Source organism: Aricia agestis, chromosome 8 (genome assembly GCF_905147365.1).
Source record: "Aricia agestis chromosome 8, ilAriAges1.1, whole genome shotgun sequence".
Taxonomy (NCBI): Eukaryota; Metazoa; Arthropoda; class Insecta; order Lepidoptera; family Lycaenidae; genus Aricia; species Aricia agestis.
In genome coordinates, this window is record NC_056413.1 from 1,576,329 (window position 1) to 1,591,631 (window position 15,303).

The 15,303-nt window shown below is 36.7% G+C and overlaps 1 protein-coding gene across 2 annotated transcripts in view; it reads right to left on the minus strand.

Moving 5' to 3' along the window:
- Positions 1-269: 269 nt before the first annotated feature.
- LOC121729433 (neuroligin-4, Y-linked-like) overlaps positions 270-15,303 on the minus strand; it is a 92,298-nt gene continuing 77,264 nt past the window's right edge. Inside the window, exons 7-11 of one of the 2 annotated variants that reach the window (XM_042117947.1) lie at positions 14,226-14,310; positions 8,192-8,383; positions 6,447-6,598; positions 2,490-2,608; positions 270-1,315 (exon numbers count right to left, since the gene is read on the minus strand). In XM_042117947.1, coding sequence (XP_041973881.1) covers positions 351-1,315; positions 2,490-2,608; positions 6,447-6,598; positions 8,192-8,383; positions 14,226-14,310 — 1,513 coding nt within the window. In that variant the 3' untranslated portion in view covers positions 270-350. Of the gene's footprint in view, positions 1,316-2,489; positions 2,609-6,446; positions 6,599-8,191; positions 8,384-14,219; positions 14,311-15,303 lie in introns of both variants that reach the window. The other variant, XM_042117946.1, reaches the window with a different exon arrangement.

Consider the following 15,303-nt stretch of genomic DNA (forward strand, 5'->3'; position numbering starts at 1 on the left):
GTGTGCTTTCGACAGTGTCTTTGGCGGATATTTCAAACCATACAGGAGAATTCAGGTGGATCACCTATTACATCTTACTATTTCTGAGAGTGTGTTTGGGTACTTTAAATAATCTGAGAAGGGTACGTTCTGGTATTTTTAGGAGTAGATAGATTACAGAACTTTTATAACTCTTATAGGTGCTGATTTAGTTCGTTATATTTTTGACACTCCTCAATTGGTATAGTGGGCAATTGAATGAGACAAATGAAAAATACTTTAAATCAATCAATACTTTAATCGATAAACGTTACAGTGAACTCCTCTAAAAAAGATCAACATTTTGGAATATTTACAAATCACGACTACAATCACACGCGCATCTCGTCGATCGCGGCCTGGGGGAGGTTCGGGGGGTGTGGGGGGTGCGGGGGGTGTAACGGCTTCCCCCTCCTCAGGGTCGCGTGCTGGGCCCGCACGTCCTCCCTAACCGGCGACATGGACCCGTTCGGCGGGAAATTCTGCTTTAATTCCTGCATAGGTGGCGAATTACTAAATTGGTTGAGATTCTTTGGCAGCGTCGCGTAGCCTTGGGGATAACTAGCGTTTGGCACCCGAAAGCTACTGTTGCGGCTGCCCAACTTACTTGGCAACATCATGTTGTCTATGCTGAGCGTCGGGCTTGGCGATTTTGGACCGTCCAGCGGCCCCTTAAAGTTCAAATTCGTTAAGCTGGGGTCCGTCATCATTTTCTTCCTATTTTGCCTCTCGATGTCCACCACTAAGCTCGGGGCGAGGGTCGGGTCGATATGGTAATGGGAATGTTTTCCTGATATTGTTTCGAAGTGTTTTTCGTTGAATCTGTGCTGCTTCCCGCGGGACCTCGACTTATCCCTTTGATAATATACTCCGGCAAAGATGAGGACGTTTAATATTAAAAGGGAGCATCCGATAGCAATCGTCACACTTAAAGCTGTAGAATAGGCGGCGTAGCCTGCCGCCTCTAGATTTGCTAAAGTCGTGTCGGTCGTGTTCAAAGCGAATTCTTTGCCATTAGGAACGACGGTGACGCATGTAGCTAGAATTGTATCTACGGTCGTTAGTGCCGTATCAGAGTATACGGTGCCGTTTCGTTTTAATTGTTCGTTATCCACATTCCTCGCTAGTGGATCAGGCCTAACTATGCCTTCGTATAGGTCCTGTTCGTTGTGATTTCGGAAGAGATTGTGACGGGAGGCCACGTCCTCCATGCCGGCTCTATGAAGCTCGGGTATAAGTCGCAGCCAAACTGACAGCTGATGAGCACGGTAGTGGTTCTTGATTTTTGGTTTCATACCTGCGAACAAAGAAATCTGTTTTAGGTACACTTATAAAATAAGTTAAACTTTTGTGTAAGTAATTTTTTCAAGCGGACGTCAAGAATTCTCTCAAGCTTTAAAACCCTCTTTCGGTATTCACTAATGGTTCGAGCTAATCTTTGTAAATGCCGAACTTTTCCTTGCATTTCTTGAGCCTTTGCATCTAAACTATTTTAAATAGAATTTCTTTGAAATCCACTCCCTTTTCTAAGCAAAGCTTTAGTCGAAATCTTTAATTCTTTGAAAATTTTCCTCCTCACATTTGCAGGCAAAGTTCAAAAGCGTATGTTAGATCTTTTTGTGTTCAAATCTGGTGCGACCTGAATGACACATGAAAGGGCTCGGAGTGGCGACCACAGACGTACATTAAGTTAGACGCCGCAACAGAAAGCAAAATTAACGACTAGAAGAAACCATATAAGATGTTAATTCTATTGTCTTTGCTCTTTCAGTCTCTCTATTAATATTGTCACATTAAAGGATTGAAATACAGTGTCAAAAAATTAAGCATAGTATTGAATATATTAATATAAACAAAGATTCTCGAAAAATTTGGTTACAGATTCTGTATTGCCTCATTTTTGAGATTTACTAACGGTCATCATTATATAAGGTATGTTTCAAAACATAGCCCAGTTTACGGGCCAGTGCTAATGACGACAATAGTGATACAACAAATCAACATACCGTTGATTTGTTCTGAAATATCTGGCAATAGACATGGACATTGATGACAATATTTTTAACCGACATCCAAAAAGGAGGAGGTTATATTTTCAACTGTGGATATATTTCGGAACAAAACAACATACCGTTGATTTGTTCCGAAATATCTGGCAATAGACATGGACATTGATGTCAATATTTTTAACCGACATCCAAAAGGAGGAGGTTATATTTTCAACTGTGGATATTTTGTATTTTTTAAATATAAGTCTCCGTCAATACTACAATATGCGTGACATTTGCTTAAACATTAAAGTATGGCATCAGATAAATGACGCCAAGAGCACTGGTCAGTTTAGTTCAATTTCCGAAAATACCCTCCAAAAACTTTGTCATAAAAAAACGGAAAAAAGACTTTCTTCGCACTTAAAACTTCTAGGACACGAAAAACACATCTACCATTCATACGTCTACAGAGGCACTGACCTATTTCGAGGTACTTCTGGTGCGTCGAGTCGTACTCCTCCCAATTAATCCCTCGGAACTTGTTCCTCTCGCGAGACGCCGGCAGCAGCGCCTCCACGCGCACGTTGTCGTTCGGGTTACTGTGAGAAAAAGTATTTATAAGTGTTTTTTTTCGTTGGGTCATTCAATGTCTTGGGTCATTCAATTTGTCGCAATCGAGCTAGTAAAAAATTCTCAAAATGTTAGCTTTATAAAAAACCTCTACCGTGGGGATCTACAGTTTTAAGGCAGCAATAAGGCAACTTCTTTTCTTGTTTACTCCAGTCCGCTTCCTATTTAAATATATTATGAAGTGTTAATGTCGTTGGTAGGTTGTAGTAGAATTGAGGCACAGGTGATACTAATTCATTAGCGATGGATTAAAGCGATCGATAAGGAATGAGTTGCCTTGTATCTTAAGTTTTTATTGCTAACGTATAACACAAACGATAAAATCAATAAAAACTGGAGCAATGCAAAAATAAATAATAGTAATAGTCCGAATTTATTTCCTTTCCTTGTTATATAAAACTAAACTTTTGAATTCGAGTAATAAAATAATGATAAGAAGCTAAATAATAATATTTTTATACAATATTGCATTTCGTAACACCCTAATCCAATAATACAAATATACAAATTCTAGAAATGAACAGTCTTCACAATTTGTTGTTTCCCCTACATTCTCGGCAATTATACTGGAACTCACAAGCGAAACTTCCGCCCATTTGCATCGAACATTACCGCGAAGTTCGTACATGTCACATATGACGTCACATCGTAACTTCCTACCATCAGTTCTAGAAGTGTTCGCAAACGCACACAAACATTTAAAAGATCGAGGTCACCTATTCAGAAATGGTTATTTTGTGTAAATTCTACAGAAGAGGCAAAATAATTGTGACTAGATGTCGCTGTTTGTTTATTTGCAATATTTGGAAAGCGTATTGAGAAAAAAATCCTTCTTGTCTTTCCTCGTGAGTCGTGACTGTAAGCCTAACAATTTTGTTAAGCGGTTTTCGCATAAAGAGGTGTCAGTCAGACACTTTCGTATTTTGACAATATTAAAATGAATAATAATGACAGTTAAAAAGCTATGCGCGTATTTTTTCTGTAAACGCACAGTTTGCGCGACTTTAAACTAGCGGAGACGTGCGACAAAATTGTGTGTGTTTGTTTGCTAAAAAACAAATTTATCTTCGTAAAAATTAGAATAAAAGCATTACAGTTCATGAGAGCAACAACATAACTTTAAAAATTAATTATATTATATTTTATTTTATACATAATATTTTTACAATCCACTTTGAAATTTACGTCAATTTTTTTATTAATAACAATTTTATAAATGCCTAGCGTATAAACTTATCAAATTACACGATGAGCTCTCCGGAAAATTTAGTTTTGTATATTTCACAAACTAAAGTAGAATACCTTAATTACTTTAAATATTTCAATTTCTATTTTAATTTAAAGCTAATTCTAACGGAAACTCAGAATTTAATGTAAGCGTTTAATTAAACGAGCTCAGGATTAAGTTTAATATTAGGTTCGTTCATTTGTTGTAAATATCTCCGATAGGATCAAAATTAGTCCTGGATTATAAGCATTAAGCGTAGTTATAATATTAAAGTAAGAAAATATTTTAATATAATATTGATATGAGAATAAATAAGGCTGTATATTTTAATGGTTGTCTAATTACAAAAAACCTTGTAATTTACCTTAGGACATCTTTAGAGCATTTTTAGAGTTCCGTACCCAGAGGGTAAAAACGGGACCCTATTACTCAGACTTCAATGTCTGTCTGTCTGACTCCAGGCTGTATCTCAAGAACCGCTATAGCTAGACTTCTGTAATTTTCACAGATTGTATATTTCTATTGCCGCTATAACAAAAAATAATAAAAGTAAAATAAAATAAATATTTAAGGGGGGCTGCCATACAAAGACACTCATATTTTTCTTATTTTTGCTCTATAGTGGTCCTTCTTGCGCGAGTCCAACTCGCACTTTGCCGATTATTGTAATGGATAATGATAATAATAAACTTTGCCATGTTTGCCACTTTTAAACCTGAATAGGCAAATTCACCCTACATTTGTTATTTTCTTTTGCAAAGATGTTTCACAAGATACTTGATAAGCAAGATACGACATAGGATAAGTAGTGATTTACAATACAATAGCAATCGCCAGCATAGTGTGTATTTATTGAGCTAAATCAGCACTGATCAGTGTAAATTATCCATACTGAAATTAATATAAATGCGAAAGTGAGTCTTTCTGTTACCTCTACACGCCCAAACCACTGAACCGATTTTGATGAAATTTGGTATGGATATACTTTGAGTCCCGGACAAGTCAATATTTTTTATCCCAAAATGTGTACGGTTCCCAAGCGATAAACCAATTTTGGCACAACGGAGTTGCAGGTGACATCGCATATTATAATTTTTACACTTAAGGGGACGACTAATCCAAAATTGTCGATTTTATAATTAATTTTTATATATTTTGAAAATAAGCCCCGAATTGTTTCATTTTCTTAACATGGATACTACATTACATTTCCATGGATTTAATCTGAGCGAAAACACGATATTTAAACATTTTCTCGATAGAAAAAAGTCACAAAGATGCATCTATATTTCACGAATTTTTCATATATTGCCATAACCGTGCATTAAACTAAGTTAATATTTCAACACATTGTATAAAATTCCCCCATTGAGACACTGACCTGGCGCATTTTTTTAAATGTTGTATATTTCTCGAGTTAGTAAGAAAAAAATCTTAATAACTCGATAAATTGGTGATGATTCCGCGTCGTCCTTTGTCACCTGACATATGAAAGACGGGCGTGAGTGTGAAGAGAGAAGGACGATGTTTGATTTTTTTAGTTAGTGGCCCACTTAAATGCACCCCAAACCAATAACGCACAAAAGATCTTGCTCCATTTGTTACAAAATTTATGCGAATCACCTCTAAAATGAGATATTACGAGAAGTCTTTAAATAACCATATATTATAGAGGAACATGGAGATAGAGGTAGCTGACACAAAGCCTATAAAAGCTTTCCTTGAAATAGTATTCTTGGAATACAAACTTTGGTCCCCATTTAATCTCGGGGATGGAATTTCGAAAATTCCATTTGTAGTAAATATATACATCTTTAAAGCAATTGGAGAAGGTTTCTGGAGTATATATATAATATATCAGTAAATCTCCTTTTGAATACAGTATGTAAGAAAACAAGTGATAATACCTTAGGGCAGGGGTCACCCATTAGTTTCACTCGGGGTCCCTTTTTAAGAAATGAAATGACCTTCGCGGTCAACACATTTTGTAAAGAATATTTATTTACAATCAATACGAAAGGTGAACATTTTTGTTGCTTGTTTGGAGTGAAATTGGTACCTAGCTACTGACATTAAATCCTGAAGATGTTCATCAGTAAGTCGAGACCGAAATTCATTTGTACGAAGTTTATCTTCGAAAATTCTTGGTCCGCATGCAATGGTGGTGATCCCTGCTTTAGGGTATGTATGTGTTATAATAAGTTTGTCTGAAAGAGTTAAGAGTGTCACATATCATAGAATCATATAAGTTAAAAAAAAAACTCTTTCAGCGCTGCTTCTTTCACAATTACCTCTTTAAATAAGGGACACAAACATGTTCTAAAATAATAACACTTTATTTTCTTACAGCCATGACTCATGAGTAATTGTATTAATATACTGGATGTTATCTATAATATTAAGTAAGTATATCTATCTCAATAGATAAATATTATTTTCATAACATTGAGTTTCAACAAAAACCAATTGAAATATAAAATCTTTTTAGTAAGTAATTAAATCAACCTTCAAGAAGTTTTTTTGGTGACCTTGGTCTTTTGCGTATTATTAAAAAAAATCACAATAAAACAACTAGTTACCCAGTCTTGGCGAAGTTGGCGACATACAGCATCATGGACTCGGCTAACGCGATCTCCGGCCGCGTGTAGTTCTCCGGGAAGTGGCCGAACCCCTCCACCAGGGGCGCTCCAAAGATGTACGGTAACTCCTCACCGTGAACCGCGCCGAGACGCTGGAAATGGACTTGAGTTTAGGGACCGTTTATCACGTGATCTTCTTTAAGAATTTTTATTGCTGTTTCACCACTTCCTGATAAGGTATAGGCTATCCACAACTTTGACAGATGTGCCATACTCTATCTGTTAAGTTAAGTTGTGAATAGCTTATCCGGCACTTATCAGGAAGTGGTGAAACAGGCCCCTAAATGTTATTGGCTGCTGTGAAGAGAATTAGTAAAGTTATTTACTTTTAAAAGCCTATTATAAATATCTATCCCTTAATATAAAATTAAAAATAGCATTTAAATTTAAACATACATCGGCATTCGGCATACCACAGTACTCTGTCACAAGAAAATATTGGCGCCTATATTCTTCTAAAAAAGCTATCGAAGAGACAATAATTCATTTAGAAAGTGAGAAAAGAAAATGGAAAAGGCGTAACGGACATCCAGTCTCTCCCGCGTCGGAAACTGTCAGCAGAAGTGACAACAAAACATGATCGGTATCCACAGACATAGATCAAGATAGATACCGCATGTGTATGTACTTCGCGTGCCATATCGCGTTCCCAAACGACGAGCAATGCTCGTCTTTCAAAAGTTTGTTCTTTAGTCTGCGCTTAAAGTTACTCAATCGGATTGAAAAAAAAAATGCTGTTTAAAGCTGTAGAAATTCTAATAGAAACGTTGGCCTAGATGATGTACACGTTACTTATCATCGGTACGTCAGAGTAGGTAGGAGAAAGTGGCACGCTCGTTTTCATACAAATGGAGCGACATGCGGTATCTATCTTGATCTATGTCTGTGGTATCACACACTTTCCTTATTTCCCTGTATACCCCCATCAGAAACATAAAACAAGCGTATAAGTTTAGTTATGACCACCGTAAAGAAAAAGTATGACATAAACTATTATGTTTTCATGCTAGGGTTCCATGTTGGGCAAATCGATAACCATAATGACTATTGATTGCGCCTACCACGCGCAATTTACGTCAATCATAGACAAAACGCTAGTAATTAACGTCTGTATTGGTTCATCATGTACCAATATGGATCAACATGTATGGATGAAAAGTTAGTTGTATGGACTAGGTACTTACAAACCAAAGTTACGCATAGCCATAACATAGTCTGTAGCTATGCTACACAGGCCCGTAGTCAAGACGATTTTGTAAATTTACTAAGGAAATCCGAGTAAACAAACGTATAAGACAAAAAAAATTGGTTGCATAAACTGATTTTTTATAATATTATGTCCGATAATGATCTTTTTGAAATCGTCTTAGCTTACCAGGCCATTTAGCCGAAACTTTTTCGTTTTCGCTTCGTTATAGAATCGCCGATCAAAATGTATGGAATTGACATAAGACGAGTCGAATGTCAACGTCATATTAACGAACGCTTATGTCAATTCCATACATTATCATCGGCGATTCTATAACGAAGCGAAAACGAAAAGATTTTGGCTCACCCCCCAGGTTTTAACATTATTTTTTACCGACAAGACTGGGCTTATTATGACCAACTGATGAATCTTTCTTACTATTCTCTTACTATCCAAATTACCTCATAGCAATCTCTCAAGTCGACTATTTATTTACCTGTGGATAATATCCATCCTTTGTCTGATAGTCGAACACATAGAGGTAAGTCTTCGTCGGTCGTCGAGGCCCGTCTTCGTCGCTCGTCACCTTCGGTCCCCCGCTCAGTAAGTCGCCGCTCTGTATCAGCGGTGCGACATATTGCGCATCCGATATCGCTGCGACAGTCGCGTCGCGTGTGTTGATGGGGTTCTGGAATGGAATTGAGAACTGAGTTGTGTTCTAAAACCAAATAAGGAAGTAAATATTATCTATAATAATAGCTCCCACACCGGTTTCGGTGACGGTGGCCGGTTTCATTGAAACCAGGCCAGCTACGCAGGAGTAATTTTTATAGTGCCCAAGTGTGTGCTCAGTACACAAGAGCACTCTCTATTCCTTTACTCTCATAACCCAGTGGGACGGTAGACCGACACGACCGGCGAGAGATCAGGCGCAGGACCGACTTTTTACATGCCCATCCGACGCATGGATCATCTTACTTGTCAGACAATCAGGTGATCAGCCTGCATTGTCCTAACCAAACTTGGAAATAACACACGACCTCCCGAGTCAAGAGCCGCGCTCTATACCACTAGACCACGGAGGCGTTAAAAAAAAAATATCTATAATACAAAAAGGAAGGCACTTTCATTCATTATAATTATAATGGAGCTTAATATACGTCTTTTCAATGCTGAAGGCTGGCGATTTACGAGCGAAGCGATTAGGCAGCGATTTATAGATGATATTGATCTGGGGTCCGAGTATGATACTTCGAATAACACTGACTGTCACAATCGTGTGTAAGATATCATGGGTGCGTGGAACTTGGAAGTGAGTCAGATACCAATCGAAATGACATTTTATGAGAATAATACCCTAATAGCTACGCAATCGCCTCGCTAGTAAGATCATTAACGAATAAATACATACTTTTATCTATATCTAAATATACAAAAATATCAGCGCTGAAACAACACCTACTTTAATATCCAACATAATAAATCTTGGAGTATAATATTACACACGGTTCAAACATTATCCCCGTTTATGAACGCTAAAACTTAGTAAATTTAAATAAAGTTGTTTCTCCCTCGATAATACAACCAACCCTAAATTTGCTTAGCCCACACCTGAGGTTCTGAAAGTATCTAATTTATTTCGTAAACATTGTTCGATGAAAAATTTACAGCGAGCGTTTGTCCACTGCCATCGCCGGACCGTCACCGAGAACGAGATTAAATGCCACTGTATAACATAGGCTATCTATATGCGAGCCCGGATCTACGTTTTAAAAACTTTTTAAAACGTAGGTACGTTTTACTCTACGCCACTACAAGACAACGGCATGGGGCACCAGTCAGTAAGTAAAACTTCAATTACTTCCATAAATGTGGACCGTATTCGATATAAATTGCAATAAGAAAATGATTAGTTACTACGTTTATACAACATGACTGGTGAGACCCGATCACGTCACGCAGTATAAAAAATAAAAATTGATTTTTATATGTATAATATGACGACCTCTGTGGCTCACTTGGTGGGTTATTGGTAGCTCAAGCCGGGGGTCGCGGGTACGAATCCCACCGACGGAACTACAAATTTCAAAGTTCCTGGGTCGTGGATGTGTATTAAATACATGTATAATATAATAAATATCTTATAGAAGTTTAGTATAAAAGTATTAAATATATTTCCGTTGTCTGGTACCCGTAACACAAGTCCTTCAGGTACTTAGCATGGGGCCAGACTGACGTGGTGTTAAGCGTCCATTGATATTATTATTATTGATGTGAACAAGTGGCCTGTGGCACCGATGTCGCGTCGTCGTGAAGGGCGCGACGGTAAAACGCCGGAAAGATGCTTATACATTTGTCCCATTAAAACAGTGTCTGCGCCGTCTAACGTGGCATAGCGTATAATATATAGCCTAGGTCGTAGTGGCATTTTATTTGATTTTTCCCGGTGACAGCGGCGGTGGACAAATGGCCTTAATCCGAAGCTTGTGTGTTATAGAACTAGAGATCGCCCAATGGGCGAAATTCGGCCTTAGTTGCAACGAATTTTTTTTTTTTATTATTATTATAAAATTGTGGCCGTCTATGGACTGTTCGTCCATATCCTTTTTTTGTTATTTTATTATTTAGATTTTTCGCACCAAGGATAGTTGAAATAATATTATGAATTTTAATTAATTGTGGTCCATCACGCCATGGACATATATATACATATAATAAATAAATATATATTTATTGTTTTATAAATTACATAATAATAATATTAATGTTTTGAACGGTGAGGTCCCAGTCGGTGTGGCGGCCAGTAGGTCCGACATTTTCCGATTTCCTTAGATTTTATGCTGCTCCACCCTTTGCCTTTAGATGTTGTGACATTGGCTTGGTGGAGAGGGGTCACTCAAGCTGGGTGGAGTTTCTAGGGTGTTAAAGAGATATCGTTCTGTGTCGAATCTACCCGCCATGTGGCTTAGGACTTTATCGTTCCTGTCTTTTATAGCCATTTTTATGTTATAATCTTTTATGTGGTCGGTTGACACCTCCGTGGCTCTTTTTATGAAGCTTGCCACAGCGTCTCCATCAGTGTCAGTGTAATAGACACAGGTGTTAGTGTGCCGGGATATGGCTACAACTGCATGAGGAACGCTGTCATGGATTGCCAGCTTTCGGGACTTGGTCTGTATGATGATCACCGAGGGACTCGTTAATCCCTGAGCTTCATGGATTGTGAGGACGCGAGAGTCCGTTCCCGATCCATAGCCTGTATTAGTGAGGGCTGCTTTCTCCTCTTGTGTGTGGACAAGATACAGGGTATTTAGATTGGTTTTAGGTATTCTCGCTCCTGTATACTTCATTAGCTTTAGGGACCGCACAGTTTCCTTCGATGAATAGATGTTATTATAGACCATGCTTAAGGCGTATGCCACATCCATAGGGCTCCTGTGTGTGCAAGACAACTCCTGGGTGATGCTGGTTACCAGGTTTGGACGAGTGTAATTAAGTTTAAAGAGGTTTTCACGCTCTATAAACGGGAGTTCGTTAATATCTCCAATGAGGATGACATCGTTGGCGCCTGTTAACTGATTCGCCATGACGATTGACTGTGCAAAATTTCATTCACCTACGTTTCCCCATTTTTCGTCAAAAAGGGACACAAAGTTTTTGGCTCACGTATTAATATATAGATAAGATTCTTTATCGCGTATATTACTCAATGTAATCAAAGATCAATTAAAGTCAACTAATTTTGCTAAGGCTTAAAAGTTTTATATTAATTTTCTTATTAACTTGTAAATTGGTGTTTCGAGACTGTAAAGGTTATGTTTGATAATGTAAAGATAGGGTCGTATGGAGGTATTAAATGAGATATAGAGAGGTAAGAGTAGGTTCACACGGCACAATCCTGCACGTATTTTTGCAGTATAATACGTCTTAAAGGTGCCCATACACGGGAATCGATCTTTTGAACGTAAAATCGTTTGCGATATACACACGTACAATTTGTCGTTCGATTTTAACATTGAGGAGATAAATCGTTACGATAATTGTCCCGTGTATGGCTACCTTAACATTCATACGCCGATTATACTGCAACAAATCGTGCAGTACAATCGACGTGTGAATGGTTCTATATATATTGCTTGCGTCGCTATTTATTGGTTAAGACGTATACTTACTGCAAAAAAACGCGCAGGAAATATGCGGGATTGTGCCGTGTGAACCTGGCTTAAGGAGGTACCTGTGTTTTTCTTCATTGTAAAAATCATTGTCTGTGCCAGATTTCATCGGACCAGCAATCTTGGCCCATAATGCAAAATGCAAGAAAATATTGCCTCTTTAAACTAATATGACAATGTTATAGAGTATAATATGATATTGTGATAATGTGTTATAAGTATTGTTAGTAATAATAAATAATTAATACAAGCAAGACATAAAAAGTAATAAATAGATATTCCACTAACAAAGTATAACTTTTATTACAGCTAGTGTAATAATTTGTACGATATCAATAAATCCTTGTTAATATTTTGCTCGTACATTTTTACCCTAATGGATCGAGGAAATCTGATACCCTGTTCATTTAATATAATATAATGTTCCTAATAAAACAATAAATGATATAAGACTCTGAAAGGAAATTAGGAATAATTATTGGGAAGCAATATTGGATATTATACCAGGTACAAATCTGAAAGTATAGTGCGTCGGTATTTTTTAATAAAATTTATTATAATTTTAAAATAGTTTTTCTCCTCTGTTTTTTCTTTTAAAAAATCAATCATCTTTGTATAATGAAGGACCGTTATACTTAATATTAAGACATGATGATATTGGCCTGATAATTATAATAATACTAGCTGTTACCCGCGACTTCGTCCGCGTGGACCTTAGTTTTTTTAGAATCATAAAAAGTTTATTGCGCCGGAACCGTATATTTTGCGGGATAAAAAGTATCCCTTGTCCTTTCCCGAGACTGAAAGTATTGCCATACCAAATTTCATCAAAATAAATTGAATAGTTTAGGCGATAATCATAAAAGTTTATTGTGCGGGAACCGTACATTTTCCAGGACAAAATTAGTATTCCTTGTCCTTTTTCGGTACTCAAAGTATCTTTATACCAAATTTCAGCAGAATGGGTCCAGCCGTTTTCGCGTGATGTCGTGACCACGCGAAATGTAACGTTCTAGCGTGATAAAATATAGCCTTTCTTAATAAATGGGCTATCTAACACTGGAAGAATTTTTGAAATTCAAAATTTTTCGATTAATAAATTTAAAAAAGTAGTCAAAGAACGTTTGTGTGCCAAAGCCTATTACAAGGTCAATGATTTCATAAACGATGGCACATCTTGGGAGTAGGATGGCTCCTTGCAAGGCTACTTCTACATTATTATATTATGACTTACAATTATGTATGGATGTTGACATTGTATAATTTTAAGTTAGAATTGTAAATTTTATTTTAAAAAATAATAAATTTTTTCTCACTTTTTTGGTAAAAAGTGGGACCCCGTGCGAGTTTCTTACGCCGGTTCTTCTCGCCGGGATAGTTCCCGAACCGGTGGTAGGCACCATTAGCATCAACGTTCTGAAAGTATTTGTTACAAATCTATTCGGAAATAAAACAATTTTTATTTTATTTTTATTTTAAATCGTACCAGTAGTTCCAGAGATTAGCGCGTTCAAATAAGCTATTTCAAATAATTTCTCCCGTTTTTTCCACACTTTCCTCTATTTCTTCGCTCCTATTAGTCTTAGCGCGATAAAATATATTCTATAGTCTTCCTCGATAAATAGGCTATCTAACACTGGAAGAATTTTTGACAAACAAACAAACTCTTCCCAATTATAATATTAGTATAGTATAGATTATCATCATAATTGCCCAACTTGATAGTCCCCCCATAATTCCTATGTAGCTAAGATCAACAGCCGTAACCAACCGCATAACCTTTGATCATTTGATTAATTTTGATTTGACATCTCAGGGGTGATGCTAAACCTGATTAGCGACCCGTAAATTATTCAGAAACGGCCAAAGACAACGCGTTAAGAAGGCAATCACGTCAAAATGGATTACTTTATTAGTGATTGTGAATGCGGCTTAAATTTTACATCTGGTGTGGCCAGGTATTGGTTAATATTTGCACTAATAGATTGTTATAAATTTAATGCAAAAATCCTATAGTTACTAGTACAACACAAATAAATGAACTTGGGACTTGCTTTAAGAGTTTACTTAGGCCGAGGCGACAAGTTTAACACGAATGTCCTATAGTTACAACGAACTTGGCTCCTGTGTCCAAAGATTTCATTTAACACATCGTGCTAATTTAACTTCTACATATTATACTAATCTATCCACATTCGCGCAGTCCACTGATGACTGCCAACTTAACGCGAATGGTCAATAGTGATAACACGCAGAAATGAACTTGGCACCCGTTTCCATAGATTTCTTTCAGGACAGGGTACCCAGTTAACTTCTACGCATTATACTAATCTATCCATAGTAAAAACAAACCTCTACCGTTCTTTCCCAGTCGGTGTACTCGTTGACGATGGTGTAGAAGATTTCGCTTAGATGATACGTGTAGGAGTTCCTGACGTATGTCCTGAAAAAGATAAATTATTGTAAAACCTGGATATAACTTGTAAAACAATATTGGGCCTCAATTAATATGCGTCCACGCGAACGTGCGCTTTGGCCGCTACAACTCAAGATCACAAGCAAATGTATGTAACGGTTTATTTAAACGGCAGCGAGGTTATTTATAGTAGTCATTGTAGTATACAGTAGTCAACCAAGTTTTGTTGATTACAGAATCCTAACACGAAACCCTAACCAGCTGATTTTTGTATATTGGTAGGTTAATAGTTATATAATTTGCCTAAAAGTAATCTTGTCCTACAAATATAACAATCCATATTTTAGGACCATCAAGTCAAAGTATGAAATCCTTTCTATCTCAGCTGTTAGCTACCACTTTCGGGATTTTTCGAAAATAAAAATGTTGTTCGTCTTATCAAAATATAGCTACTCACAAAAAATTTGCTTGTAATCACAAAAAAAATGTTCTAGGGCTCCCGTACTTATCCCGGTTATCTTATCTCCCGTACTATTTGTATTTAGGTTATATTATCTTATTATATCAATAAAATATGTATCTTTACTCGGATACATATTTTATTGATGATTAAAAACTTCAATTTAATGAATAGTTTGACAGATATTATAATTATATGGGTATTATATCAAAACCTTCATTTTATTACCGTTAAATTATTAATATTCATCTCTGACCGCGGCAATTATATATTATATAAATAGTACATACAAAAGTCTAAAGAATAAAAACATAACATCAGTACAAATTAAAACCCTTGATAAAACTGTCAATAATAAAACAAAACAGGCAGTCATTTGCCCTGAATCAAACGAGCCCGCTCTTTGGCCGATATCAGCTGATAATATTGTCCCATTAACCGAAGTTATTATAATTCGAAATCAATTAACCTCGTTATTGGAACCACAACAATTCCCATTAAGAAATTGAGTTACATTTTGTGAAATGTTTCCGTTTGGTGTTAGCTTTGTATCGAATTTC